Raw genomic sequence first — 26,934 nt, 5'->3', positions numbered from 1 at the left:
ATGCAGACTTACTCTTACACTTCGATAGCACCTGTCATGATGGTGGGAGCTACTACGGTGGAAGAACAACTTGTTGAGATGGTTGCAGCCATCACTAAGTTAATAAAGATGGTAGAAAAGAAAGACCTACAAATTGCTTCTCTAATGAACTGAATGGAACAAATGCAAACGACGACATCCAACATTCTTCGGTTGCCTACAAGCAGACCCTCCCCGAGAGGAGTTTTCGTAACATACTAACATACGGGACGCCCAACATGCTTTGGTTGCCTCCCTCTCAGTACAACAACTCTAAAACATGATAGCTAACACAATACGTGCTCAGTATGGGGTGTTCTACAGTCATCCTCGATGTATACTAAGCCATACACTGAGTGCATTGATCATATGCCTATGTCGTTAGGGTACCAACCCCCAAAGTTTCAACCATTTAACGAGAAAGGTAACCCTAGGCAACATATTGTGCACTTTGTTGTGACGTGCAACAATGCCGAGACCTATGGTGATATGATGGTAAAGCAATTTGTACGATCTCTACAAGGAAATACTTTTGACTGGTACGCTGACCTCCCTTCTGGATCAATTAGAAAGAGAGTTCTTGGATCGCTTCTATAGTACTCGACATACTGTAAGTATGTATAAACTCACTACCATAAAACAAAAGAAGGATGAATCAGTTGTTGACTACATTGACAGGTAGAGAAATCTCTACCTTAATTGTTGAGACAAGCTCTCAGAAGCTTCAGCTATTGATACTTGTATTCAAGGCATGCATTGGGGTTCACATTACATCCTCAAGGGAGTAAAACTCCAAACATTTGAAGAATTGGCTACCCGTGCCCATGACATGGAACTTAGCTTGGCTACCTTTGGAGAACATCGCTTAGGCGATTTCCAAAGGGAAGAGAAAAATGGTGAAAATGAAACAAAATTATCTAAGCCGATGCAAGTTCTAACAACTTCAGTAGCCCCTCTCAAGGTTATTGGGAAGAAAAAAAGTAAGAAATAAATTAAAACAAATATTCAACAAGAGAAAGAAAATGGCACATAACTTTTTAAATGTGTTAACAACCCATATATAGATCTGGATTAAATACTTGTCCCTGATATGAAATTTGAAAGAATCTAGGAATTGCTCTAATAAGTGATAAAATAAGAGAAATTAGAGTAAATTGGTTTGTTATATACATAAAAAACCATCTAAAATCTATAGGAAGAAGTAATCTGTCATTCTGTTGAAAGTTAAAAGAGACTACAAGGGATGAGACGGACAAAAAAGGACACGAGTTCAAGTAATAAGAAATTATTTAAGCGCCCGTAACTGTTGTTAAAATGGCAGTGAACAAAACAGAATTGTGAAAGCCGACTCGAGGGATAGCTCGGTGGTATATTAACTGCTTCGCTCCAGCATTGACACAAAATCGATTTCCGCAACTACCGTTTGGAGATGGGCAGTTATTAGTGGTGCGTGGCACCAATACCTAAAAAACAGAAATGTGAAAACGTGAATTCGCATAGCTGATCCCATATAATGATGTTGACAATGACGACAACCGGTCTCAGTAAGAGAACCACCATGGTCGTCCTATTGTACATTGGCTGTTTGAATTACTACCGTATCTAAGCTGTGGCACCTCAATTTTCTAACCACATGATGCATTGACCTCCCTGATCAGGCCCTAAAAGTTTCGAGGGATATGCGCATAAACCTAGATTTTGCAAACCGATAATAAGACGGGTTCATCTTCAACCAAAGCTTAGACAGATCTTTGCTTATATATAAACAAGTAATGTCTTTACACTATAGAAACAAGAATCCGTCATGAACATGTTGCTTTTCCTTCACTAGAAAGGAAAACAGAAGACAAAAAGACAAAATACAGGTCCAAGAAATTCTGATGGCCAAATACTTGTGCATATGATATAAAATAGATTACAATTTTCATTTTGTTGTCATCGTCTTCTGAGCAGGAACCAGGTTGTGAACACTCTGAAGAAGAAATATTCTCCAGCAACTGAATTACTTTTGCTCGTTCAGTTATGTTATTATAAACCTATAACACAGTACAGCATTGGTTGGTCTTCTTTGCTTGCTTGTAAAACATCTGTTCCAACATTTAACACCCAGAATATTTAGGTTAGCATGGAAGTCTTATACACACTACTAGATCTACAATATGTGCATGGCAATATGCAAAATGCAATATATTTGCTATACAATTCTTTACTATATTAATTAAAAACATTGATCAGTTACTGCCAAAAAAATGCTCGCTTATACAAGTTTATAAACATTGTTAACAGGCATCTCCACCCCAATTGACCACCTTAACCACGCAAGCTTTGCAATTAAAAATATAAGACATCCTTAAGTGGTTATGTAAGACGATTGATTTGAGACACAGACAAGCATCAATGATTAAAGCATTGATTTATCATCCACAGTATCTATAATCAATGCACTCAATGGAATTGATTGGTAACACGATAGATTGATAGATTGCCAAAGGAAGAGTTATGGAAGAGAATTCAAATTTGATGATGTTTAATATTCTTTTGTCTCTTAATCTTACATTTCTTCTTCATCTGTTTTCTTTTTTCCCAGATCAGGGGGTGGGAGGGGGGTACTTAGAGATTGGCCAATTTGGATAACAAGAACCTTATACATTCAAGAAAGCACTCATAGCTGTCTAGGAAAGGAATTCATAAGAATAGTTTTCTATAAATAGACAATCTAAACTCCAGAGCAATTCATAATTTAGCTCCTGAAGATTTTCCTAGTTTTTGGATTTGTTCTTTGCAATGCTGAGTATTAAGTAATTAATTAACGTCAAGTGGAGGATCTTGTATAATCTTCCATTTATTCATCCCACATCAGGAAGGCAAGCATAATCCATGAGTTCAGTTGTGAACTACACTAATTGACACGAGAATACACTAATTGTCAGATGGTGTAAAATTGTGGGTGGTTGGATTGGGGATTACCATATATTACCTCAATGACATCAAGGAAATCTTGAAAGCCAGAAATGTCCAAATAAGATGAATCCTAATAGGACTGAATCCTACAGCAAGTACACTGCCCAGGTTGGAAATTGAGGGGGCCTTTTGTATGGTAACAACTTCTTACCGGGGTGGTTTTTTAAGTGAAGCATTAAAATGGTTGTCCCTGCTATGCACTTACCAGACCAGATATCCTTTTAGGACTAATTCATACTCATTAGAAATTAATGAGTGGCTTATACTACTCAAAATAAATTTATATATATATATATATATGGGCTTAAGATGAAGATTGATTATTGTAGTCTAGAACATGACATTATGACTGAAGAAACATCAGTTTAAATTTATAGTGATTTGTAGTCAAGTGCAACAGAAACAGACAAGGATCACCATTTTGAACAACACTATTGTGGATAAAACACCTTCATTTAGCTAATACATTTTATCCTTCTTTTTACGAAATAGAAAAACACATGATAGACCAGTACGTTGATAATAGTAGCAGCACAACTTTAAATTGGGCGTACTGATTGATATGCCCTTATTGAAACCATGATTTCAATGTTACTGGTGTGGAAATGAGTATCAACTCATTTCTGGGGAATCATGGATCACAGTTTTGAACAACACTATTGTGGACACAACACCTTCACTTAGCTAATGCCCTTTATCATCCTTTGTTTCAAAGAGAGAACACATGATAGACCAGTAAGTCAATAATAGTGGCAGAACAACTTTAAATTGGGTATACCGTACGCATTGATACGCCATTATTGAAACCATGACTCCAGTATTACTGGTGTTGAAATGAGTATACTAGCAGGCAACCAAAAAAACAAGGAAGTTTCCATTTTTAAAGTTTAAACATTTCCCTGCTTCTGAATTAAAGGAAAAAGAAAGAAATCATGTGACTAAAAACACAAATATATGTAAATGTGGGCAGGAATAGAATTCAATGTGTATATATACATAAACATAAATGTATTAACAAATGTATGGTGGTGGAACACATAACTAGATAAATGCAATCTAAGTGGTACCTGTGATGCTGCACTCAGATCTGAACTCTTCTCAACTAAACTGTCCAGCCTTTCACCTCGTTCAAGCACACTGTCAATGGTTTTATGCTGTATCAACAGAAAAAAGATAAGATCAATAAAGTATGAGGAAAGACATACCAGCAGAAGAATCATATATTAACTGTTGCATCAAAAGAAAATCCAAACAAAATATATCTTATCAATTTTGTTTTAAAATATTGGCTAGAGAGAAGATTTGACCTGGAGGAAATAAAGGAAGCAGTGTTTTCAATGGATAGAGCCAAAGCACCAGGTCCAAATGGGTTTACAATGGCTTTTTATTGATGTTGGGAATTGGGACATTCTAAAAGATGATGTACCAAGGATTTTTAATGAATTTTTTGGGAGAGGGACAATAATTCCAGGAGTGAATTCCACTTTCATTGCTTTGGTCCCAAAATAATTGGATGCAAATCACCCAAGAAAGTTTAGACCCATCAACTTCGATAACAACTTGTATAAAATTATTGCAAAAGTGCTTGCTCAGAGTATTAGATCTATGCTTCCTTCTATTATCTCCCCAAATCAAGGGGCATATATTAAGAATAGGCAATTGATCATATTTTAATCGCTAATGAGAATGTGGAAGAGCAAAATAACTGGAAAAAAAGGATCTAGCATGTAAGCTTGATCTAGAGAAGGCCTATGACTTGGTTGATGGGACATTCTTAATGGAAATGATGAGAAACTATGGGTTTGGAGATAAGTGGTGCAAATGGGTTTGAGGATGTATTAGAACTTCCCACTACTCAATTTTAGTGAACGGGGTCGTAGTGGATTATTTTCCAGCTATCAGAGGAATTACACAAGAAGACCCTCTCTCCCCTTTACTTTAGTGCTGATGTCTTGGGGAGATAAATCCATACAGCAGATTCGAGAGAGCTGACAAGAGGATGGAGAGTGGGAAGGGATGGAGTGTCTATTAACCATCTTAGTTTGCTGATGATACAATCTTATCCTGTGAGGGAGATGACCCCAGATGGGTGAGAAATCTGAAGTTGGTGGTTCAACTCTTTGAGCAAATGTCAAGTTTAAAAATTAATTTAATAAGAGTTGTATAGTGGGGGTCAACATGGATGAAAGGGTCAACTTGTGTAACTATTTTGGGATGTGAAGTTTCCCAATGGCCAATGAATTACTTGGGCCTTCCCTTGGGAGATAGCCCGAGAAATGAAAGTTATTGTAACCCTGTAGTGACAGATTTACAAGGAGATTAGCTTATTGCAAGAGGAATTATTTATCTTTGGGTGGCAGAATTACATTAATCAAGTCAACTTTGGCCAACCTGCCTGTTCACCTTTTATCGGTGTAAATTCCAACAGGGGTTTGCAGAAGCTTGAAGAAACTAATTAGAGATTCTTTTGTGGGAATTAGGGGAGGGAAGAAAGGTTCATAGGGTTAGTTGGAAGTTGTGGTAAAAGTAGGAGTTTTGGTGGCTTAGGAATATGGCTCTGTAAGGGAAATGGTTGTGGAGACAGTGGAGAGGGATAAACTATGGGCTAAAGTGATTTTAAGCATTCCAGCTGAGAGCTGGGATGTGGAAATATTGGCTCAAGCTACTAGTGCTTCTCCTTGGAAGTCTATACATTCCATTCCACATTCATTCCCTCCCTTTTCCAGGTATAATCTTTGCTCTGGAAGTCTAGCCAAGCTCTGGGAACATGTTTGCGTGGGGAGTTCGCCACTAAAAAACCAATTCCCTTCTCTATGCTTGTTTTTTCAAAGCCTTAGCTCAACCTTCTGATAGTCTTGGGCAACCCTTTCCGAATTTGGGGTAAACCGATTCCTCCAAGGACTAAGGCTTTCTATTGGGAAGGATTAACACCTGTGATATACTTCAAATAAAAAAGCCTTTTGGTGCATTCTTTGTAAAGCTGATGTTGAGTCTTGCTATCACTTACTAATCTCCTACCCCTTTGTTTCTTCTATTTGGGATTGATTTCTCTCTTTGTTTGGTTGTAGGTGAACTCCACCAATTGTGCAAAGCCTTTTTTGACTCTTTTGATCATAGCTGGACAAAGAAGTGGGGAAGAGTGTTATGGAGATGCACAAGAGCTGTGATTTGTTGGACAATATGAGAGGAAAGGAAACATATGGCTTCCTTTGCTGGGTGAAACCGATGGCTTTATTTGAAGATATTCCTACAACGGATTTGCTATATAACTGGAAGGAAGTGGCATCCTCAGCCCCTAGTAAAAATGTTCCCCATCCTTTGCGGCATCCTCAGCCCCTAGTAAAAGTATTGGAGGACTTTTTAGGAATGAGGAAGGTCAGGTTATTGCTATATTTTCAGGCCAAATTGGGGAATGGGAACTCACTGAAGCTAAAATTATGGCTGTTTTAAAAGGTGCAAAAAGGGCTAAGTAGCTAAACATTAATAGATTGGTCATTGAAGGAGATCAAAATTGGTAATAGGTAGGTAGGCTAGAAAAGGAGGATGATGGCATGTGGAGTTACATTAGTAGTCGTACAAGACTACAAATATCTCTTAGGTTTTGAACAGAAAATAAAGAAAGGAAAAGAGAAGAGGAGAAGAAAAAGAAGAGAGATGAAGAGGGAGAACTCATGGAGAGGTTTTAGAAAGAAGAGAGTCGTTGGTGTTGCTGAAACAGTCGCCCCACTCCTTAATTTATATACATAATTTCCTAATTGTAAAATAACTCAATGCTTACATGGCAAGATAAGATAAGATTAAAATCAAAACTAATCCTAGATAAGATAGAATAAAAAGAAACTAATCCTACTAGGAAAGCTGATTAAATCTAAGTACATCCAAGGTGTCACACATATACTAATGTGGGGCCCACAGTTTCCTACACTCCCCCTGAAGTTGGGAGTAGATATTTGTCATTCTCAACTTGCATAGATCTTCTTCTAATTTCTTTCTTGAGACAACCTTGGTGAGAAGGTCTGCAAGCTGCATGTCAGAGGCAATGTAGGGAAGGCATACTTCTTGAGATGTAACCCTTTCTCTGATAAAATGTCGATCCACTTCAATATGCTTAGTTCTGTCGTGCTTTACTGGATTATGTGCTATATTAATTGCAGCTTGATTATTACAGTACAACATTAGGGGTTTCTCATAAACAATACCTAATTCCTCAAGTAATGATCTCAACCATAGAATCTCAGCCACACCATTTGCCATGGATCTATATTCAGCTTTAGCACTGGAACGAGAAACAACACTTTGTTTCTTACTCTTCCAGGAGACCAAATTACCTCCTAGAAAGGCACAATATCCAGAGGTAGATCTTCGATCATCAACACACCCAGCCCAATCAGCATCTGTGTAGACTTCTATCTTCATGTGGCCATTTTTCTTGAACAAAAAGCCTCTGCTTGGAAACCTCTTCAAATATGCTAATATCCTTTCAACCGCAAGGAGGTGAGTAGTTCTAGGAGAGTGCATATACTGACTAACTACACTGACTGCATAACTAATGTCAGGTCGTGTGAAGCAAAGATAGAGAAGTTTTCCAACTAACCGCTAGAACAAAGCTTTATCTTCAATAGGCTCTCCACCTTCTACACTAATCCTGTAATTCTGCTCAATAGGTGTGTTTGCAGGCTTAACTCCCAACTATCCTGTTTCTTCTAGCAAATCAAGGACATACTTTCGTTGAGAGACAAAAATCCCATGCTTGGATCTAGCTACCTCAATGCCCAAGAAGTATCGTAATTCCCCCAGGTCTTTTACCTCAAATTCTTGATGGAGGAGTTGCTTAAGAGACTCAGTTTCACTAGTTATCAGTCCCCGTTACTACAATATCATCCACATACATAGCAAGCAAGGTTACGGAAGAATCCATTTTCTTAATAAACAAGGTGTGGTTTAACTGGGTCTCCACATATCCGAACCTATCAAGGGCTCGTCTGAATCTGTCAAACCAAGCTCTGGGGACTGTTTTAGTCCATATAAAGCTTTGTTCAATCGACAAACCTTTCCTGTCTCCGTGCTATACTATCCTGGATGCAACATGTAAACTTCTTCCTGCAAATCTCCATTGAGAAAGGCATTTTTGACATCCATCTGATACAATGGCCAAGAGTAATTGGCTGCAAGAGATAATAGGACTCTGAGTGAATCCTTTTGCAACTAATCGGGCTTTATACCTTTCAATAGAACCATCAGCATTATGTTTCACAGTGAATACCCATACATCCAACTGGTTTCTTTCCTTTGGGCTGATCAACTATCTCCTAGGTATTGTTTCTGATGAGGGCATCCATTTCTACTTTTATTGCATCCTTCCATTTTAGTATCTTCAATGCTTCCTGTATTGTTCTAGGAATGGGAATATCAACAATGGATGCAAAAAAGACTCATAGGAGGGAGACAAATGATCATAGGATAAAAACTAAGAAATGTAGTAAGCTATGGTGCAACGGCGTTTGCCTTTTTGGACTGCTAAGGGGAGATCAAGGTCGCCAAATGAAGGTGAAGGCTCCATAGTTGGATGTTTCTCATATGTGGTACCTGGATTTGGATCTGTAAGAGGAACGGGGCTACTGTGGTACCTGGATTTGAATCTACAGGAGGAACTGGGGCTATTGTGGTACCTGGATCTAGATCTGCAGAGGGGACTGGGACTGGGACTGGCTTGCATTGTTGATGTCCGAAATCAACCCATCTCCAATGTCTGTGATAGACTCTCACATCCTTGCACCTTTGACATCCTTCCCCGTTACATCCTTCTTCACTTAACGGGATTGGTAAAGGAACTTCTAATGAGCTACTCCTAGCTTCACTATTCTCCCCCTGAGGAGAAACCCTTGGATAATAGGGTTTATCCTCAAAGAAGGTGACATCCATTGAGACAAATCTATTTCTAGAAGTGGGTTCATAACAACAATATCCCTTTTGAGTTTGAGCATATCTAAGGAAAATGCATTTGGAGGCCTTAGGATCAATTTTGGAACGATGAGGGCCAAGGATTTGAACGAAGCAAGTGCACCCAAAGGTTTTGAGGGGAATGGTAAACAATTCTTTATCAGGGTATAAAAGGGTGAATGAAGTTTTCATGTCAAGAACCCTTAAGGGAATCCGATTGATAAAATAAACTGCTATAAGAATGGCATCCCCCCAAAAACGTATAGGCACATTTGAGGTAAAAATAATGCCTCTGGCTACCTCCAATATGTGTCTATTCTTTCTTTCAACAACCCCATTCTGCTGTGGTGTATGTGGGCAGGTACTCTAATGGATAATCCCATGATCAAGCATGTAGGAGGCTAATGGGTTTGAAAAATATTCTTTTACATTATCGGATCTAAAAATTTTAATTTTGACTCCAAATTGGGTTAAAATCATTTGATGAAGGATCCGAGTTAATGCTGGAACCTCATCTCAAGAACGGATAAGGTAAACCCAAGAAAACTGAGTATAATCATCAACAAATAATAGGAAATATCTGTACCCCCCCCCCCCCATGACAGTGGTATAATAAGGTCCCCAAACATCAATATGCACAATTTCAAAAGGAATATTGCTTCTGTTATTACTTAATGAATAGGTAGTCCTGCTTGCAAGTTCACAACTTTCACATTTCAAACTTGTCATCTGAACAAATTCAAATATACTAGGAAACAAACTTTTGAAAGCCTGAAAGGATAAATGGCCCATCCTATTATGCCAAAGCATCACCTGATCAACAGACTGAGAAACAAAGGATTTCTTATGAGCACTTCCTCCAAGTAGGTAGATTCTGTTTGTCTCACTGCCAATCCCAATCACCTTTGTTTCCAAATCCTTAAAAACACATCGATCAAGAAAAAAGGTTACTGAATAATTCTGATTTTTTGTAATGCTACTAACTGAGAGCAAGTTAGTATTAAGCTTAGGAACATGCAGGACGGAGGATAGGGAAATTGCATTAGACAACTTGATGTCTCCTTTGCCAGAAATAGGAACAAGGGATCCATCAACAATGGATACTTTGTCTTTACCAAAAGTATGATAAGCTGGAGTTGAAGCATGATAAGCCAGTCATATGGTCAGATACTCCTAAATCTATTATCCAAGAATGTTCTGTATTACCTAGAGCTGAAGCATGATAAGCTGGGGCCCGATTACCTAATTGAGCAATGGATGAGGTTGAAGGAGCTAATGATGGCTGAGGAGATGATACTGAGTTACTGACTTCACTTTCCAATTGTGTTAGAGCAGCTCGGACAATAGCTAGGGTGTCTAGAGGAGTGCCTCTTGAGGCCATTGAGGCTGCACTATCAAGTGTTGACAACCATATTGGCATTCCCCTTTTTGTTTCTGAGTTTTGTTGGAACTAGATGTGGATGCAACTTCCAACAAGTGTCTTTAGTGTGTTTAGGTTTCTTGCAATGTTCACAAACTAGGTCCTTTTTAGCCTCTTTCTTCATATCCCTTTCCTTTTCTCCCCCGGGCTTGGGTTTAACTACTACCAGGGCAGATTTGAAAGGTTGTTGTTGTAACAAAACCTTTCTCCTAATTTCTTCACTATGCACTAGGGAATAGGCTTGAGACAAAGTCACATTTTCTCTTGTCAATAGCTGTTGTCTTACAATATCATACTCAAAATTTAGGCCAGCTAGGAACTCAAATACTCTATTAGTTTCAACTTGCTTTCTATAAGTCTGTGCATCTTTCTAAATCTCCCATTCAATTGTCTCAAGGTGGTCAATCTCATGCCACAGAGATTTTAGGGTTGAAAAATAAACAGAGACCTATTTCTCTCCTTGTCTGAGATTTTTAACCTCACATTTCAGTTCATAAGCCCTAGCAACATTAAGGGGCTGAGAGTAGGTTTCTTTCACAACATCCCATATTTCTTTAGTTATTTTTGCCCATAAGTAATTTTGACTGATGTTTGGCTGCATGGAGTTGCACATCATGTCATCACCAAATAATTTTCCTGAATCCACTTAGCATAAGTGGGGTCCTCCTTAGTTGGTTCCTTCACATCTCCCAACAAATAGTTCAGCTTTCCTCTTCCCCCAATGGCCATCATGACTGATTGGGCCCACTCTAAGTAGTTTGAACCATCAAACTTTGCAGTTATAATCTGGAAGTTATTTTCAGTCATGCCACCTAAACCAGTTCCAAAAACACCCTCTCCTTAGCTCTTAAAGTCCATTCTTAGAAGTTAACTAAAGGGCACTTCCTAATTATTGTACCAATCAGCCTACTGGGTCTGTAACTAGTAGTGGGACTAGATGAAGAATTCTGATTCAGTAAAAGAAACCTCTCTAATTACTGTAACAGTCGACCTACTTGGTCTTGAGACTAATAACAAAAAAAAAAAAAAAACAGATTCAGCTATAGCAGTCCTGCTGAAACAGCACTACTGGGTCTTCCAAAGAGTAAAGAATAACTTTAAATCGAGGGAGACAAATCTGATTACCTCCCTGAATAATAACAGTCCTGAATCTCAAGGGTTTTCTCTTAAACCCCAAAAGAAATATAGAAAGGAAAAAATTTTCTAACCATACCTCTTAGATCAAGTTATTCTTGCTGTCAATCTTAAGAAAGATAGAAATCTCACCAGGGAATTCGGAAACACTCTGTTTTTTTATCAAAGAACTTCTGAAATTCTGATCGTCTATTCTAGTCTTGAAAGGTTGATCTCGAACCAAAATTCCTCTGAAATTCTGATAGCCGCCTCCAGTCTTGATCAAAGAGCTGATCTTTATCCTCTTATCTTTCTCTGATTCTTCCTGCTTATCAAGGATCGATCCAATTTTCGGACTGCTGCTGTAGATAACCTCCAAGAATCAGCTGAAGAACTGATCTTTCTATTCTTCCAGCCCTACGAAATTTGCATGTAGTCGGCGGATCAAACTCACATGAGAAGCCCTAGATCTGGCTTTGATACCAAGTAGTCGTACAAGACTACAAATATCTCTTAGATTTTGAACGGAAAATAAAGAAAGGAAGAGAGAAGAGGAGAAGAAAAAGAAGAGAGATAAAGAGGGAGAACTCGTGGAGAGGTTTTAGAAAGAGAGTGGTTGGTGTGTACATCTCTGGGTGTCACACAAATACTAAATGAAAGAATAATTGTCACGTGGATGATTCAGGTTATGGAAATGAGACTGCAGTGGATCAAAAGGTGTGCCGACTCCTTTACAGTGGATGATGACATGTGGAGTTACATTAATGTAAGAAGGATTGTTAAGTGGATGACTCGGGGTATGGAAGTGAGACTGCAGTGGGTCAAAAGGTCTGTTAACTCCTTTACAGATGCACCTGCCAAACAAGGGGAGGGAAGGAATGAAATGTTTGGGCTTTGTTGTAATTTTATTCCCTTTTGGGGAGATCTAAGAGAATTTGCCTCCCCCCACTTCTGTACCTGTTTCTTCTTTCTTTTCTTAATAAATTGGTTCTGTTATTTAACAAAAAACAAGTTGCCTTTCAATATTAATTATAGTTCGTGCAAAGTACACATGCAATCTTCTATTGTTTGCAAATATCTACAATGCTTAGAGGGTGATTCCCATATTCACAGCACATGATTTTTTTTTCAAGGATAAAAAGGAAATTTCATTAAACTGGAAAAAGCACATCTCAAAATGCTAGTTGTCTAGTTGACAAACCAAAATTTTAAGGATTCTGTTCCAAAGTGCTCCAAAAATTCTCTAACAGATCAGCCATATTCACTTGGTTGAACTATGGAGGACTGAGGACCCAAGCTGATATCGTGTTGCCCACTCCTGCTATCAAATTTTCAATATTCTTTGCCTTATCTTCAAATACCCTTCTATTTCTCTCTTTCCAGATGGTTCAGCAAACTGCAAATGGAATACAGCTCCACAGGATTTTGGGTTTCTAGCTTCCTCTGATTTTCGGCCACTTGGAAAATAGCTCTGCTGGGGCCAAGGGTTGATAAGCAATCTCTCCAAACAGATATAAGAAAATTTTCCACATAAAGCTTGATACATTACATGAGAAGAATAAATGGACAGTTTCTTCTTCCTGACTACACATATAGCAGCAATTTGCTAGCTGAAAGCCTCTGGATTTCAAGTGATCACAAGTTACAATGCTGTCATGTGCCACCAGCCAAGCAAAACATTCTACCCTTGGGGGCACTGGGTTGCCCCATATTCCTTTTGTCTTGTCTGAATCTCTACCATCTCTCAGTAAAGCCTTGTAAAAGGATTTAACTGAGAATCATCCTTCTCTACAGTCTTTCCACCACAGCCCATCTGCTGTAGCTCTGGAAATATTTGCCTCTTTCAACTTTTTCCAATAAAAGACTACACTCTTCCACTTCTTGGTCCAATAAAGGTCTTCTGAACTTCAGATTCCAAATCACTATCTCTGCCCTCCACTCATAGCACTGCTCAATAGACATCTGTTGGTCTGTCAGATTGTAGAGCCTAGGACACACCTCACAAAGTTTTCCCACCCCCAGCCACTCATCTTCCCAAAACCTTACCCTAAGACCTTCCCCCACTTTAAACTTAACTTCTGAAATCTTGATTGAACCTCATAATTCCTTAACACACACTCCATAGGAACTTCTTACCTCTCTTGATTCCCACCCAAACCTCACCACACCAGATTTTCCAGCCACCACCCTCCTCCATAATGCCTCCCTCTCTCCCTCTTGCCCAAATCCCCATAACCATTTCACTAAAAGTGATTTGTTAATTAGTCTTACCCTTCTCAGTCGTAATCCTCCCCCCCCCCCCCCCCCGATCTAACATACCTTCTCCTACTTGACCAGGTGAAACTTTTTGTCCCCCCCCCCTCCTATAGGAAGTCCCTCTGAATTTTCTCAACTGCAGAAGCCACTTCTTTGGGAACTTTTAAAAAGGAAAGATAGTATGATGGTGGACTAGACAGAGCACTCTTCATGAGTGTGATTCTTCCACCCAACGACAGATACTTGGCTTTCCATCTATCTAGCCTCCTCTCCACCCTTTCTATTAAGCCTCCATATGTTAATTGGTGTTGTCTTTGATCCCACCAGTAGCCCAAGATATGTGAAGGTAGCTCCCCTACCTTACATTCCAGCACCTCTGCTAACTGTCTCACTTCCTCGACACTTATGTCCCCAACTCCTATCAGTGAACTCTTTTCTAAATTCACCTTTAGACTAGCTAGCATCTCGAAGTTGGCCAAAATAGCTCTTAGGTTCAGAACTTGATTTACTGAAGCATCTAGGAAAATTAGTGTATCATCAGCATATTGTAGGTGAGAGATACATGGGCCTTCATTTCCAACTTTGAAGCGTTCTATTCACCCCCTCTGCACACCTTTTCTTCATGATCAGGTTTAGTGCTTCCATGACTAAGACAAACAATAGAGGGGAAAGAGGGTCGCCTTGCCTCAGCCCTCTAAATGCTTGGAAAAATTCTGATGATACTCCATTGATTAACAAAGAGAAGGAGGCTGATGAAATGGACCCATATACCCAGCCCCTCCAAACCTCCCCAAACACCATCAACCTTTTTACAAACCAAACCTAGTCTTCCACTTCTTAACCTTGAATCTATACATTCACTAGCCACCAACACCCCATCCAGGATTTGTCTTCCTTGAGTTCCTTCTACAAATGCCATCTGTGTCTCCCCTATCACCTCCTGAATCACTCTCCTCGGCCTTCCCGCCAACACTTTTGCCAAAAGCTTGTAAGGGCTGTGCTTATCAGATTAATTGGTCTGAAGTCTTTTATGTTCACTGCCCCACTTTTTCTTCTATATTAGTGAGATGAAAATAGCATTTTCCCTCCTATCTAGAGTTTTGAATTCCAAAAACTCCTTGAACATCTGCATAAAGTCCTCTTGTAAGAAATGCCAGCTGCTTTTAATGAAATTAAAGTTAAAACCATTGCGTCCTAGTGCTTCGTCACCATTGACTTTTTTCAAAACCTCCTTTACCTCTCCAACTTCAAGATCCCTTTCTAGCCAAACTACTTCACTGTTACTTAACCTATTTGGTTCCAATTCTCCCAGAGACACCCAACTCCAATCTCTCCCCGTGTACAGCTGCTTGTAATAAGAAACCACTTTATCTAGAATCCCCCCCATGTGTCTATCACCTCCTCCTCCACTTGGATCATCATGATCAGATTTCTCCTTCTCCCATTTGCAAAAGCATGGAAAAAGAGGTATTCTTGTCTCCACCAGACTTCCTCCCTCAACATCAGGTCCTCTAGCTCGGATTCCAACACCGCCATCTCGATTTGTGTCTCTCTCTTGAATTCGCCTTCCTTTCTTACCCTTTCTAACTTGGCCAGCTTCTCCTAAATCTCTTTTTCTCTACCCTCTTCCCCTCCAAATGCTTCTTTCCTTCTCCCCCTCAACTCTTGCTTAATGGCTTGCAATTTTTTCATCATTTTTAAATCTGCTGGTCCTTCCACTTACTTTCTACCCATTCCATGAAGTTTGGTTGGAGTAGCCATACATTCTTGAATCTGAAAGATTCAAGGCCTATAACAGCAGCAAACTTTCACAGAAGGATTGCTTTATGGTCTGATAACTGTATTGGCATTGGTTCTTGGACCACTTCCCCTACATACTCTGCCCAATCTCCTGAAAATAAGAATCTGTCCAGCCTTCCGAGGATGGCTGGAATTTGGCCATTCGACAAGGTAAACTTCCCACCTACCATTGGTGGATCTATCAACTCATTACTAGTTATAAAATCTTCAAACCTCCTCATGCCTACAGAAACTCTTCTATCCCTTCCCCCCTTCATTTCATTTCTTCTTCTTAGTACATTGAAATCCTCACCCACACATCAATGCCCAACCAACTTCTGTCTCAACCCTCATAATTCCTCCCAAAACTCCTCCCTCTCCCCCTCCTCATTTAGCCCATAAACGTTTGCTAAACACCCTCTCCAATCACCATTTACTTCTTGTAAGCACACTGAGACTGAGAACACTCCAGTGTCCTCCCCAACCTTTTTGAAGACCCCTGGATTCCATATAATTACAGCTCCCCCTGACAGCCCCGAAGCTTTAAGCTCCACCCAGTCTCCTCCCTCTTCACCCCAAATTTCATTTTATAAACAACAAGCAGTTGCTCAGAGAAGTTTTAGGCCAGGCCCACACTTTCTGAGTTAGGGATTGTTGCATTCATGTCATATGGTGATGATAACTGAGTTGATCATCATCATCATCATCTAAGCCTTGTCCCAAGTCCCAACTATATTGGGTTGGCTACATGAATTCTATTTCACCATACTGTTCTGTTCAGTGTCATATCCAATATGGGTGCTTAAATCATTTCTTATTACTTCCACCCAAGTCTTTTTCCAGCCTGCCTCTAGCTTTTCCAGCCCATTCAACTTGCAGCAAATCACTTTTTCTAACAGGTGTTGTAGATGGTCATCTATGCATGTGACCAAACCATTTCAATCTACTTTCTCTCATTTTATCACTTATTGGAGATACTCTTAGGTTCTTTTGTATGACTTCATTTCTAACTCTGTCCTTTCTAATTTTGTTAAAATTTTGTAAGGGAAAACATGTAGATTAGATGTACTGATAAAAAATATCTGTTTTAGATGTAAAAATTAACTAAATAATTTATTTAGCACACCAATAGATTTGTAGCTTGATGGTATATTGTCTTGGCTTTCAAAGGGTTAACATAGATTCAAAACTTCATGTTGTGTTTTTGTTACTAAAAAAATCCACATTTGATTTGTTAAGGTTCAGACAGTTTACTAAAAATGACCAGATTTTACCAAACCACCTGGGTCAAAAGCAATTTATCCAACTATTCAGAAATACAAAAACTATGGTTTCCAGAACCCAGAAAACCTTTGGGTTGCATTCCTAACAGAGATCACTATCCAATCCAATCTTGATCTGACAATATTGGTACTAAATACAACCTATAGTAGTGGGTAGAACTAGGTCAGATGGTCAATCTGACAAGATTGGAAAGCCCCAAGATACTGATGGGGATTATCTTCTAGTTCGTATTTTAAAAAATTCAAGCAAACTGTTCTCAAACAAATAATAAAAAATATATGAAAATAGTTGTATGCATATCAATATGTGAAAAAAAGCTTATAAGGCATACTTGGTAATAAAATGATGAAACAGATTTGGCATATTGTTTACCATCAAATCCATAATTAAAAACTCACAAGAATGATCTTAGTTTCATCCAACTCCCTCTGGATTTTCAGCAATTTATCAGCTTCTGCAGGGTCCTGAAGAAAATAATAAAACACATCCAGGTTATTTTCAGTGAAAAACTTCAAAATCATATGGTACACAAGCTTCACCCACAACAGGGTAGAATGTTAAAAGAGGAAATGGACAATGGCATTCTATCTTCTAATTAAATTATGAATCAGGATGCAGACGGGTACCTGAAATTTGGTTAGAGCTTCATTCAAATAGGGCCATGGTTGGGTGGAATCTGACTGTACAGTCCTCCAAGATTCTCCAAAGTTCTTCTGGTATTCATCCACTACCTGGGTACCATTAATTTTAGTTTAATTCTTTATTTACCCTTCCAAGCAAAGAAGCAGATATTAAATTTTATGCACCATCTCATATCAGCACCTTAGGAAGAATATACACTTTACATGTACCAACTCTTTAAGCACAAGGTATCATGAAAAATTGACAGAATCATAGTAAGTCAGTAGGCTACAATTAATCACCTCTTAAGTTATGCAAAAATGATCTCCTCAATACAATGAAGTGATAAGAAGCATAGGTAAAATCCTACTAAACTAGAATAGAACCCACCCAGCCAATTCATGAGATTAAGCCTTCATATTTATCCCAATGAAAACAAGACAAAAGACAGAAAGAAAAATCAAAACTACATGCATTACATGCATTTGAGAGGATGTAAATGTTCAAGTGGAATCTCAGGGGCAATTTACAGTTAGAAACTTGATATTAGAGCTGGAAACAGGCTTCCATTGCTTCAAAGCTTTTGGGCCTCTCTAGCTCCATTCAACGGGGGCTTCTTCTTTTGAAGGTTGATACAGTGATCTATTATATATCACCTATTGCATGGTGGCAGAAGAATAAAAATGGTTGCCTTATGTTAAGGGATGTAAAGAAAATAGTTATCACCTACTCATTCATTGCAGGACCGCATATTATAGAATAATTTCTTTTTGGATATGTAGGATCCCACCCTCAAACACAGGAGATCTTGGTTGTATGGCAAGTTACTTCTATCACATCCTTCTGTATGTCTTCCATCACCATGTTTAGAAGGAAATGAGCAACCAGATCTTCCAAAACAAGTTGAAGACAAGGTTTAAAACTTGAAGAACTAGATATATTGTGAAATAGAAGGCATTGGTTGAGAGTGTAGGAAGTCAGCTTTGAAATCAAAATGGTAGGTGGTCCCAGTTGCTAAGGCTCAGTTTGGGAGGAGTACAAATACAAATATTTACAGTGCAAAACCTTGTTTATTGTATTTGTAAACCTTGTTTTGCACAGTACATATTTGTATTTGTAGTCTTCCCAAACTGAGCCTAAAGAAATATTTCCATGTCTCAGTCTCAAACCATGACAGAAATAGGCCAGCCACAATTTGTTTTCTTTTTCTTCTTAATTGTTCACTTCAGTGCCATCAATATGGCAACTAATGATGAAGTTTAGCATCTCTTCTCTTATTAAGAACAATAATTTTCCACTCCTCTGAAGAGACCTAAACATTGCAAGGCTTGGCCATCAGGAAAATCAAAGTGACCAATGGCTAGAAATGTTAATATGCTGTGTAGCCAGAGTCATAGAAGCACCATTGAGAATGCAGATAATTGGTTTATCAAAAGGAAAAACAGAATGAAGATAATTAGAAAATTGAAGTGCTAAGAGACCCTTCTTTTGCACAATGAAGGAAAATTTAATTTTCTCCTTGCAATGTAAAGTTGTAAACACCAATCATCAAAATGAACAGCTCAAAAGGTTGCCAGCCAATATCAGAGTCAAGCATCTCCAATGAAAACCAAACTTCATGAGAGCAAATGAGCAAAGTATATGGTTATTTCTGCCTTGGCTTCTTTGTGCAAAACTTTAACAGCTCAAGATCTAGCAGACTAGTAGTTGCAAAAGACTGCTGAAGTTGAACTCACAAAACATAATAGATAACACAGATGAACATGTATAGAAAACTTCTCTATGATTTTAGTATGCAAAAGTAAGCAAACAACCCCAAATAAATTTACCAATCTAGAAAAGATACCATTCCTGCTCATACCTCTTCCACTGAATCCTTTATCAAACTCCTCAAACATGAGCAAAACCAAGGAGTGCATCTCAAATGACATCTACAATAAATTTAACCTTGGAAGTTCCTATGGATATGAAAATCGAATGGCTGGATGCAGTACCAGATATGATATTTACACTATTGAAGTATCTGACATGATATGGCACCTTTGTACATGCATCCAGTTATTAGGGAAGTTCCCAATATAGAATTTGCATTGTTCATGTCTCACAAAATTCAAAGGACCCCACTCTTTTGTTTTTTTTTTTTTTTTTGATAAATGACTCCTCTCTTTTGTTTCTCATATTAAGTCCAACAATAACATTCAGAAACACAATATCATTAATCCACCAATATTAAGACTACAAGAAAAATAGTCTTTCCTCCAGGCCAATCTATATAAGCATCTTTCTTTTCCTTTATTTTGCTTCTTTAAATTAGTGATAATTCTGTATAAGCATATGGACTGGGTTTAGATTGCTCCCCATATTGTGGTCTCACTTTATAGTCCTGTTAAAACACCATATAATCCCCCTACAAGAAACTTATTCAAGTTGCATCCTCTTGGCAAGTTTGACATGTTATGGTAAGAGGGAGGACATATTAAAGGACCTGCTCTCTTTTTACTATTTGCAGCTTATGGAAAGAGTGCAGCTAAGTATCATTCAGAGGAGAAATAGCCATTGGAATCGGTAATCTGCAAAATGAGCAAAATAGAGAGCTAATTGATTTTCTAGAGTCTCCACTATGGAATATTGCTAGAGTTTCGATTTTTATCACTTCAGGAAATAGATGCTGCTTCTTATGCTTGACTTTCTATTCTGAGTGGTCTATAAATAGCCATTGGGGCTTCTATGCTTGACTTTCTACTGATCTATAAAGAGTTGGACATGTACATACTGCACATGGTGTTATCAAAGTGTCAACTAGTCAATCAACTAGCCAGTTGAGAACCATATTGACTGCATCACTAACTAGTCAATGAATAACCATGATGCAACCACCGAGGAAGACCTATCAACTAAGTCAACTAATAGCCAGTTTGCCAAGTTGATCACAAACTTATTTTAAAGTTTTCTTTCATCATGCATCATCAAACATGATTGGATACAACATATAAAATTGAAACAAGAAATAAAATAAAAGAGACATAGTGAAGGATTCTTTTAGGCCTTCCTCCAATTGGTAGTATTATGGTAGACAGCTGCCATAAACTATAGGACCACATTAGATGGCCAATGTTGTTTTTGATCTCAGACCATCCAACTTTCCTTTTTATATTTGCAAAGCAGAGGCTTCCATGTGGTCCCACCTATCTGAAGTATTGCATACTTCCAGTCTTTATTAACTAATATCTGGGATTGTACCATTTTATCAAATTTAGACATATCACTTTGTGCCACATTGACTTTCCTTTTTATATTTGCAAAGCAGAGGCTTCCATGTGGTCCCACCTATCTGAAGTATTGCATACTTCCAGTCTTTATTAACTAATATCTGAGATTGTACCATTTTATCAAATTTAGACATATCACTTTGTGCCACATTGACAACACTGAATGTGTGTGGTTTTCAATCTTTAACCATTAAAAGATACACACAGGAAGTCATTGCCTTCTTTTTCATTTGGCAACATGTAAGTTCATAATGCATTGCTGGTCCTAGCTATCAGGGGTTTTGGGACAGGTCGACTAGATACAACCTAACATTTGGAAATTATGGTAAGTAACCACTCTCAGACTCAATCCCACATTCTCATTCTTGTATTAACTTGTAATCACCCACTCATTTAAACAAGAAAAAGAAATGCTTCCATAGAACAATTTCCCCTAGATTCCTCATATTTAGCCAATTGATGAAGTCACTGGTATCACTCTCCTTTTTTTTCGAACAATAATCACTCTCCTTTAGTATTGCATAGATTTACAAATCATCATTAATGCCAGTTAAAATACCACATTGGTGCTATGGTACCACTGCCGAATAAATACTTAAGCCAACAAGCAATAGCACCAAAATCTACGAGTAACTCTGACTGAAATATGGGGAACCATTTGAAGAGAACAATTCTATTGGGATAAACCACCCATGCCTATATTCAGAGTAAGGGAAACCCTAAAAGGTTGCCCAGATTCCTAAAGGGAGCACAGCCATGAAGGGACCGGACCAAAAAGAAGGGGTGGTCTCCCAAGCATAGCTCCTTTTTATAGTTAATATAAAATAAATTTATTAAAGGGAAAAATCCAGGTGTATACAAACTCAACTGATAAGGCATCACCGAGAGAAATCATGCAATCCACTTCACTCCACTTACTAACAACACCCTAATACACAGTTACCCACAATCAAAAATAAGTGACCTATCTTTCCTATGACCTAAGTCCTTCCCCAATCTATCAACAGAAATTTCATAACAACACCCCAAGCTGGATTGCCCATCGACCCATCTTTTTGTCAGATAATGTAATCTTCCAATAGCACCAAGATAAATGAACAAATGCACCTAAGCACCCCTATCCTCTCTTGGTTCTCCCGTCTTCAGCTGGTGATGATTTTTTTATTAGAGTTTTATTTAAAAAAAGAAGGGATTACATCGAGATTTACAATACAATCCATCCCAATAGGGACGCAAGGTGCAATCCCAACCTACAACAACCTAAATTACAACTGAGCCAAAAAGAGTTCAGACTTATGCACCCCCAACTTCGCAAAGTAATCTGCCATCGCATTTGCTGACCACCTTTCCCATTGAACACAAACTGTCATATCTCTAACCAGCCTGAGAAAACAGCAACAATATGTCCTTCATTATTCCTGAAAACTCCTCCTATACCAGCTAGACCTGGGTTCCCTAAACTGCTGCCATCAAAGTTTAGTTTGATAAAGCCTTCATCAGGTGGTTCCCAAGCTACCACTGGTTTGTTCCTTGCAAAAGAACTTCTACCTACAGCTCCCCAGTTTCTCCACAAGTCATCAACAGAGAAATCTGAGAGCAGGTTTGAGGCTTTAACCCAATGTATAGCTCTATTTAAAATACACTCCCACACTGCCTCCTGACTCCTTTATCACAAAAGACTGCTATTTCTCTCTTCCCACACCGTCTATATCAAAGCAGCCCTAAGACATCTCCACATGACTTTACCTCTCTTCTTTGGCCAGCTGAAGATTGTGGAGTCAAAGAGATTTCCAATCTGCAGAGGCACAATCCACCTATGACCAAAAAGATCAAAGACTTTTTCCCAAATGACTACAACAAAAGGGCAAGAAATTAGGAGGTGGTAACAGCTTTCACCACTTGCTTTACATAGGATACACCAGTTGGGGGAAAGACACAAGGAAAGTCTTCATTTTTGCAAGGTGTCTAACATGTTTATTTTTCCTTGAAAGACTTCCCAACACAAAGCCCCAACTTTGGGAGGAACAGGTTTAGACCAGAATTCTTTAAAAGGGCATGGGGAGAGGTTCGGGACTGAACACAAATAAGAGAAGAAAGAGGCACAAGAAAACAAGCCCCTAGGGTGCGGAACCCAAATACGACTATCAAGCTTAGAAAGAACCAGGAAAACTGAGTCAAGGACTTGCAAGAGCGAGGTTTCCAAAACAAGCTTACTGTCACTCAGGTTTCTTCTTGGTCCCAACTCCCGACTTAACCCGATCAACTAAGAGTAGGACACAAAACGATGTGCAGGTTCTTTATTAAGCAAATAAAGGGAATGAAGAGAAGCAGAAATGTCTTTAAGGGTTGAGTTACCGATCCAAAGGTCCTCCCAAAACAGAACCTTGTCTCCAAAGCAAACATCATACCTGATTAGGCTAAGGAACTGAGGAAGCACTCCACAAATGGATTTCCAAGGAGATGCCAGAGTAGCCCTCGAAGAGACCCCAGAGAACCATTGCTTGCACCACCATGTATACTACCTATCACTTCTTGCCACAACTTCCAGCCCCCACCCTCCAGAGGCCACCTCCACAACCACTTACCTATCAAGGAAGAACTTTTCTTTCCTAGATTTACTATACCTAGACCTCCCTACTTTTTGCTCTGACACACTACCTCCCATCTTACCAAGTGATCCTTTCTACCTTCCCTGGGCTCCCAAAGGAAGTCTCTCATCAACTTTTCTAATTTTTGAACTTCCTTCCTAGGTATCCTAAAAACCGACAAGTAGTAGACTGGCAAATTTTATAGAGTGAACTTTATCGAAGTAATTCTACCTCCTAAAGAAATATAATTTCTCTTCCAAGCTGCCAATCTCTTGGTACACCTCTCCACTGCTGGGTTCCAGAATCTAGTTTCTCTTGGATAATCTCCTAAAGGCAAACCAAGATACTTCAAAGGCCAGCACTCAATAACACAACCTAGAGACTATACTACTGCATTCAGTTCCTTCTACCTCAAGTTTATCCCCACCACACAGCTCTTCTCAAAATTAATCTTCAACTTGGAGATATATTCAAACAACTTTATCACCTCCATTAAGTGCTTTGCTTTCATAGGATCATGATCACCACCCTCACAGAAAATGATTGTATCATCCACAAATTGTGAGTCACTACCGTGTTATTCTGACCAACAGAAAATGATTCCATTGCCTGGAAAAACCCTCCTTGCTAACACTCCCAGCCAATGTTTCAGATTTAGACCATTATGGACCCAGATGGTCAGACCATTCAACCTGGAAGCCAGGCAAAAGCTTAGTTCTATTTACCCTGCAACCCCTTATTTTAAGGAAAATGTTTAATTGGTCAGTAAACCATCAACTCGATCATTTGAACCGAACAACAGATTACGAGCTAATGGTAAAAAAATATATTTAAATTAAATTATAGCAAAATAAAAATGAAAGTTGAACTTATGTCCCATAAAACCATTACCCAATGTCGATCACAACAATCTAGGGTCTTAGGGAGTGATATAGGACAGGGTAGGGGTCCTATTAATTTAGGATCTATGGAGTGAATGAGGATTGTGGGTGATTAGAGATGAAGAATATGAACGGAAAAGTAGAATGCCTGCTATCAGGGTAAACAGCAATGAGATAGGTCATTTTGAAGAAGAAATAGATGAAAGAGAAGGGAAAAAAAGAAAACTCTTCTAGCAACAACCAGAATTCACTGAACCAATCTTCATTTCTTCAAATCAACCCTCCTCTTTTTACAATTACAATGACTCTTTTTATAGGCTCAATACATGAGCTCAGATGGCCCTTTACAGACTCCAATTTGGATAGGAAACAGACCCAAAACAACTTCTAATTGTTTTAGAGTCAAGACAAATCAATAGATGACCCGTAACACTCAAATGAGGGCTCTAATTACTAAAATAACTCTGATAACACTTTCCAAATCCTATTTTGACTAACTAAATTTAAAGACACCAGAAATTACTAAAAATAGTAATCCGTGAGTTTACTAAAAATAGCAATTACAAGAATTACTATAACTAGCAAGTCCAAGAGTTACCATAAATAATAATTTCAAAATAAAAAACTAAAAAAAAACAGAACCATGTTCTGAAGATACCAACATCTAGAAAATAAATAAAAAAATGAAACAATACTAATATCCTATAGCCCAAAAATTCTGAAGCTGATGTAGGAATTGGAAAATTGGTTTGTTTCCCCATGAATTCTTTGCTTGCTTTTTCATTTGCACCATTCTGATTCTACCCTGGTTCAAAAAAACTTGTCCTTGGGTTTTGAAGTGGCAGAGTATCAATATTTGTTCTAAGTCACAAATTAGATATTGGGAACAAAAAGGATAAAAAAATCAGCAACACCAAAACTTGGATTCTTATCTTCAAAAATTACCATCTGAACATGCTGAATCTTTTCTTCGAACACATTGTGAACATCATTGGCATCTTCTTGTTAAACATCCAAATTTAGCTCTTGATCTACAATAAGCTTTTTCCCTATACCTAGTTGCCCTTTCCCATCAACATTTTCCTGAGTAGCAGTCTTTGAAGTAGGAACATCAAGAGCAATTTCAAGTTGAAACTGTTGTTGCATAGTCGGTGTAAATTGTAATAGAGGGCAGAATGGGAACAATGAACTGAGAGTTCGATGCCAAAGAAATAGGCTGATACACTCCATTAGAGGTAGCATTTGAAAAACATTAACCAATAATAATACCTTTTTCCAATCAAAAAATTAATAATAATAATAATACTCTTTTTGTTTGCTCCCACAAGAGAGAACAAATCTACCCACTAGACTAGCATCCAGCAGGTTCAACCTTTCAACATCTCTCATTGTAAAATGCTTTCTACCTTAAATAAGTTTTCTCTTTATGCGATAAACTACATATTAATAGTAACACTATGGCTAATTATCTGACATTCGATCACAATGCACCTATGCACAGAAGAATTATTTATCTGAGAGCAAGATCTATATGCCACAAATGATGATACAAAAGAAGAACAGAGCCACATTATCCCATTCCATGTGAGCAAGAAAATTTCAGAGAAATTATCATTTAGCATGCACTCTTTCTTAAACTCCATTCTACGCAATCTCAAGCATGCATAATTTTGGCATAAGGAATTGCAGAAGTTTTTAAAAACAAAGAAAAATTAAAGCTATAGGAATGCCTATGGTTAACAGAACCAAGCATTCAAGACCCCAGGTTATATATCAATAAGTTTACAAGCTAAATTAGCAGGCACTTTGAAGATCAGAAAACCAATACAGCACACATGAATGAATGGCTAGAAGAAAGACTCACAAATGGTTATATTGACATAAAAGAGAAAAATGAAGGATTTGTTCAAAAAGACAAATTTTTCTCACAGAAAATGTCAAGGTTTTATTAGCAATGGAAGAGGAGTATGGGTTTACCTTGTTAAGAAGAGAGAACGCACTGCGCACGGGATAGTGGTCATCCATAAAACCCACTGCACAGAGACCATTCCTGTTGTATGCATGCACCTTGTATTCTAAAAACACAAACAAATAGAAAGAATATAATTTCTCAGAACAGTTTCCACCCTCCAAATCTTCCCTACTAGAAAATACAAATTGCGCCAAAAAAAGCGCAACAAATATCAATCATCCAGCGTACAGGTCAAAAAACCTAACGCTAGATTTCGATTTTGCAATAACCAACTCGGTTTTCTTGGCATAGAAAAGCATTCATGAACAGAATAATAACAATATTTAAAAAAGCTCAATTATGCTTTCGCAAATATAAGCAAGGCAAAAGAAATCAATACATTCAATTTTCCGCCTTCAAGAAACCTTTTTCTCCATAGAAGATGCAATTAGACAAAAACTGAGATTAAAATCTAAAAAAAGAAAACTAAAACGGAAATGACCGATAAGATAAGAGGAGACCTTCGTGCTGAACAGATTGGCGTTGGCCCGGCGGGGTACGTTTGGCGACGGTGCGACCGACAAAGACGATGAATTCTTTGACTGACGACCTCTGAAAGTACCCGAACTGGCTGACATCAGAGGCGTTGGCGAGGATAACCGGATCTGATTCTTCAGAGCTGCATTTCATAACCAGAAGAGACGTGATCTTCATTTTTCTTCCCTACAAATCGGAATTCGTTCGTGGTTCCTCCAAAACTGGAAAAAGCTTCTCCGGTCGTTTCTTGATCGCTTCGCGGGTCGCTGAGCAGTCGAAAAAGGAAACAATTGGAAGCACCGCTGATCACATACTT

The 26,934-nt window shown here is 38.4% G+C and overlaps 1 protein-coding gene across 1 annotated transcript; it reads right to left on the bottom strand.

Moving 5' to 3' along the window:
- Positions 1-1,745: 1,745 nt before the first annotated feature.
- Positions 1,746-26,934, bottom strand: LOC104591130 (VAMP-like protein YKT61). The gene is made up of 6 exons (XM_088898901.1): positions 26,603-26,934; positions 26,108-26,205; positions 17,398-17,502; positions 17,170-17,235; positions 4,047-4,133; positions 1,746-2,105 (listed from the first exon to the last, which is right to left on the bottom strand). Exons 1-6 carry the CDS (start codon positions 26,793-26,795, stop codon positions 2,055-2,057), a joined length of 600 nt encoding a protein of 199 aa, XP_088755027.1. The 5' UTR covers positions 26,796-26,934; the 3' UTR covers positions 1,746-2,054.

Source organism: Nelumbo nucifera, chromosome 2 (genome assembly GCF_055504915.1).
Source record: "Nelumbo nucifera cultivar China Antique chromosome 2, China Antique-T2T, whole genome shotgun sequence".
NCBI lineage: Eukaryota > Viridiplantae > Streptophyta > Magnoliopsida > Proteales > Nelumbonaceae > Nelumbo > Nelumbo nucifera.
The sequence above is the reverse complement of the archived record's forward strand: the minus strand, read 5'-3'. Positions and strand labels throughout refer to the sequence as shown.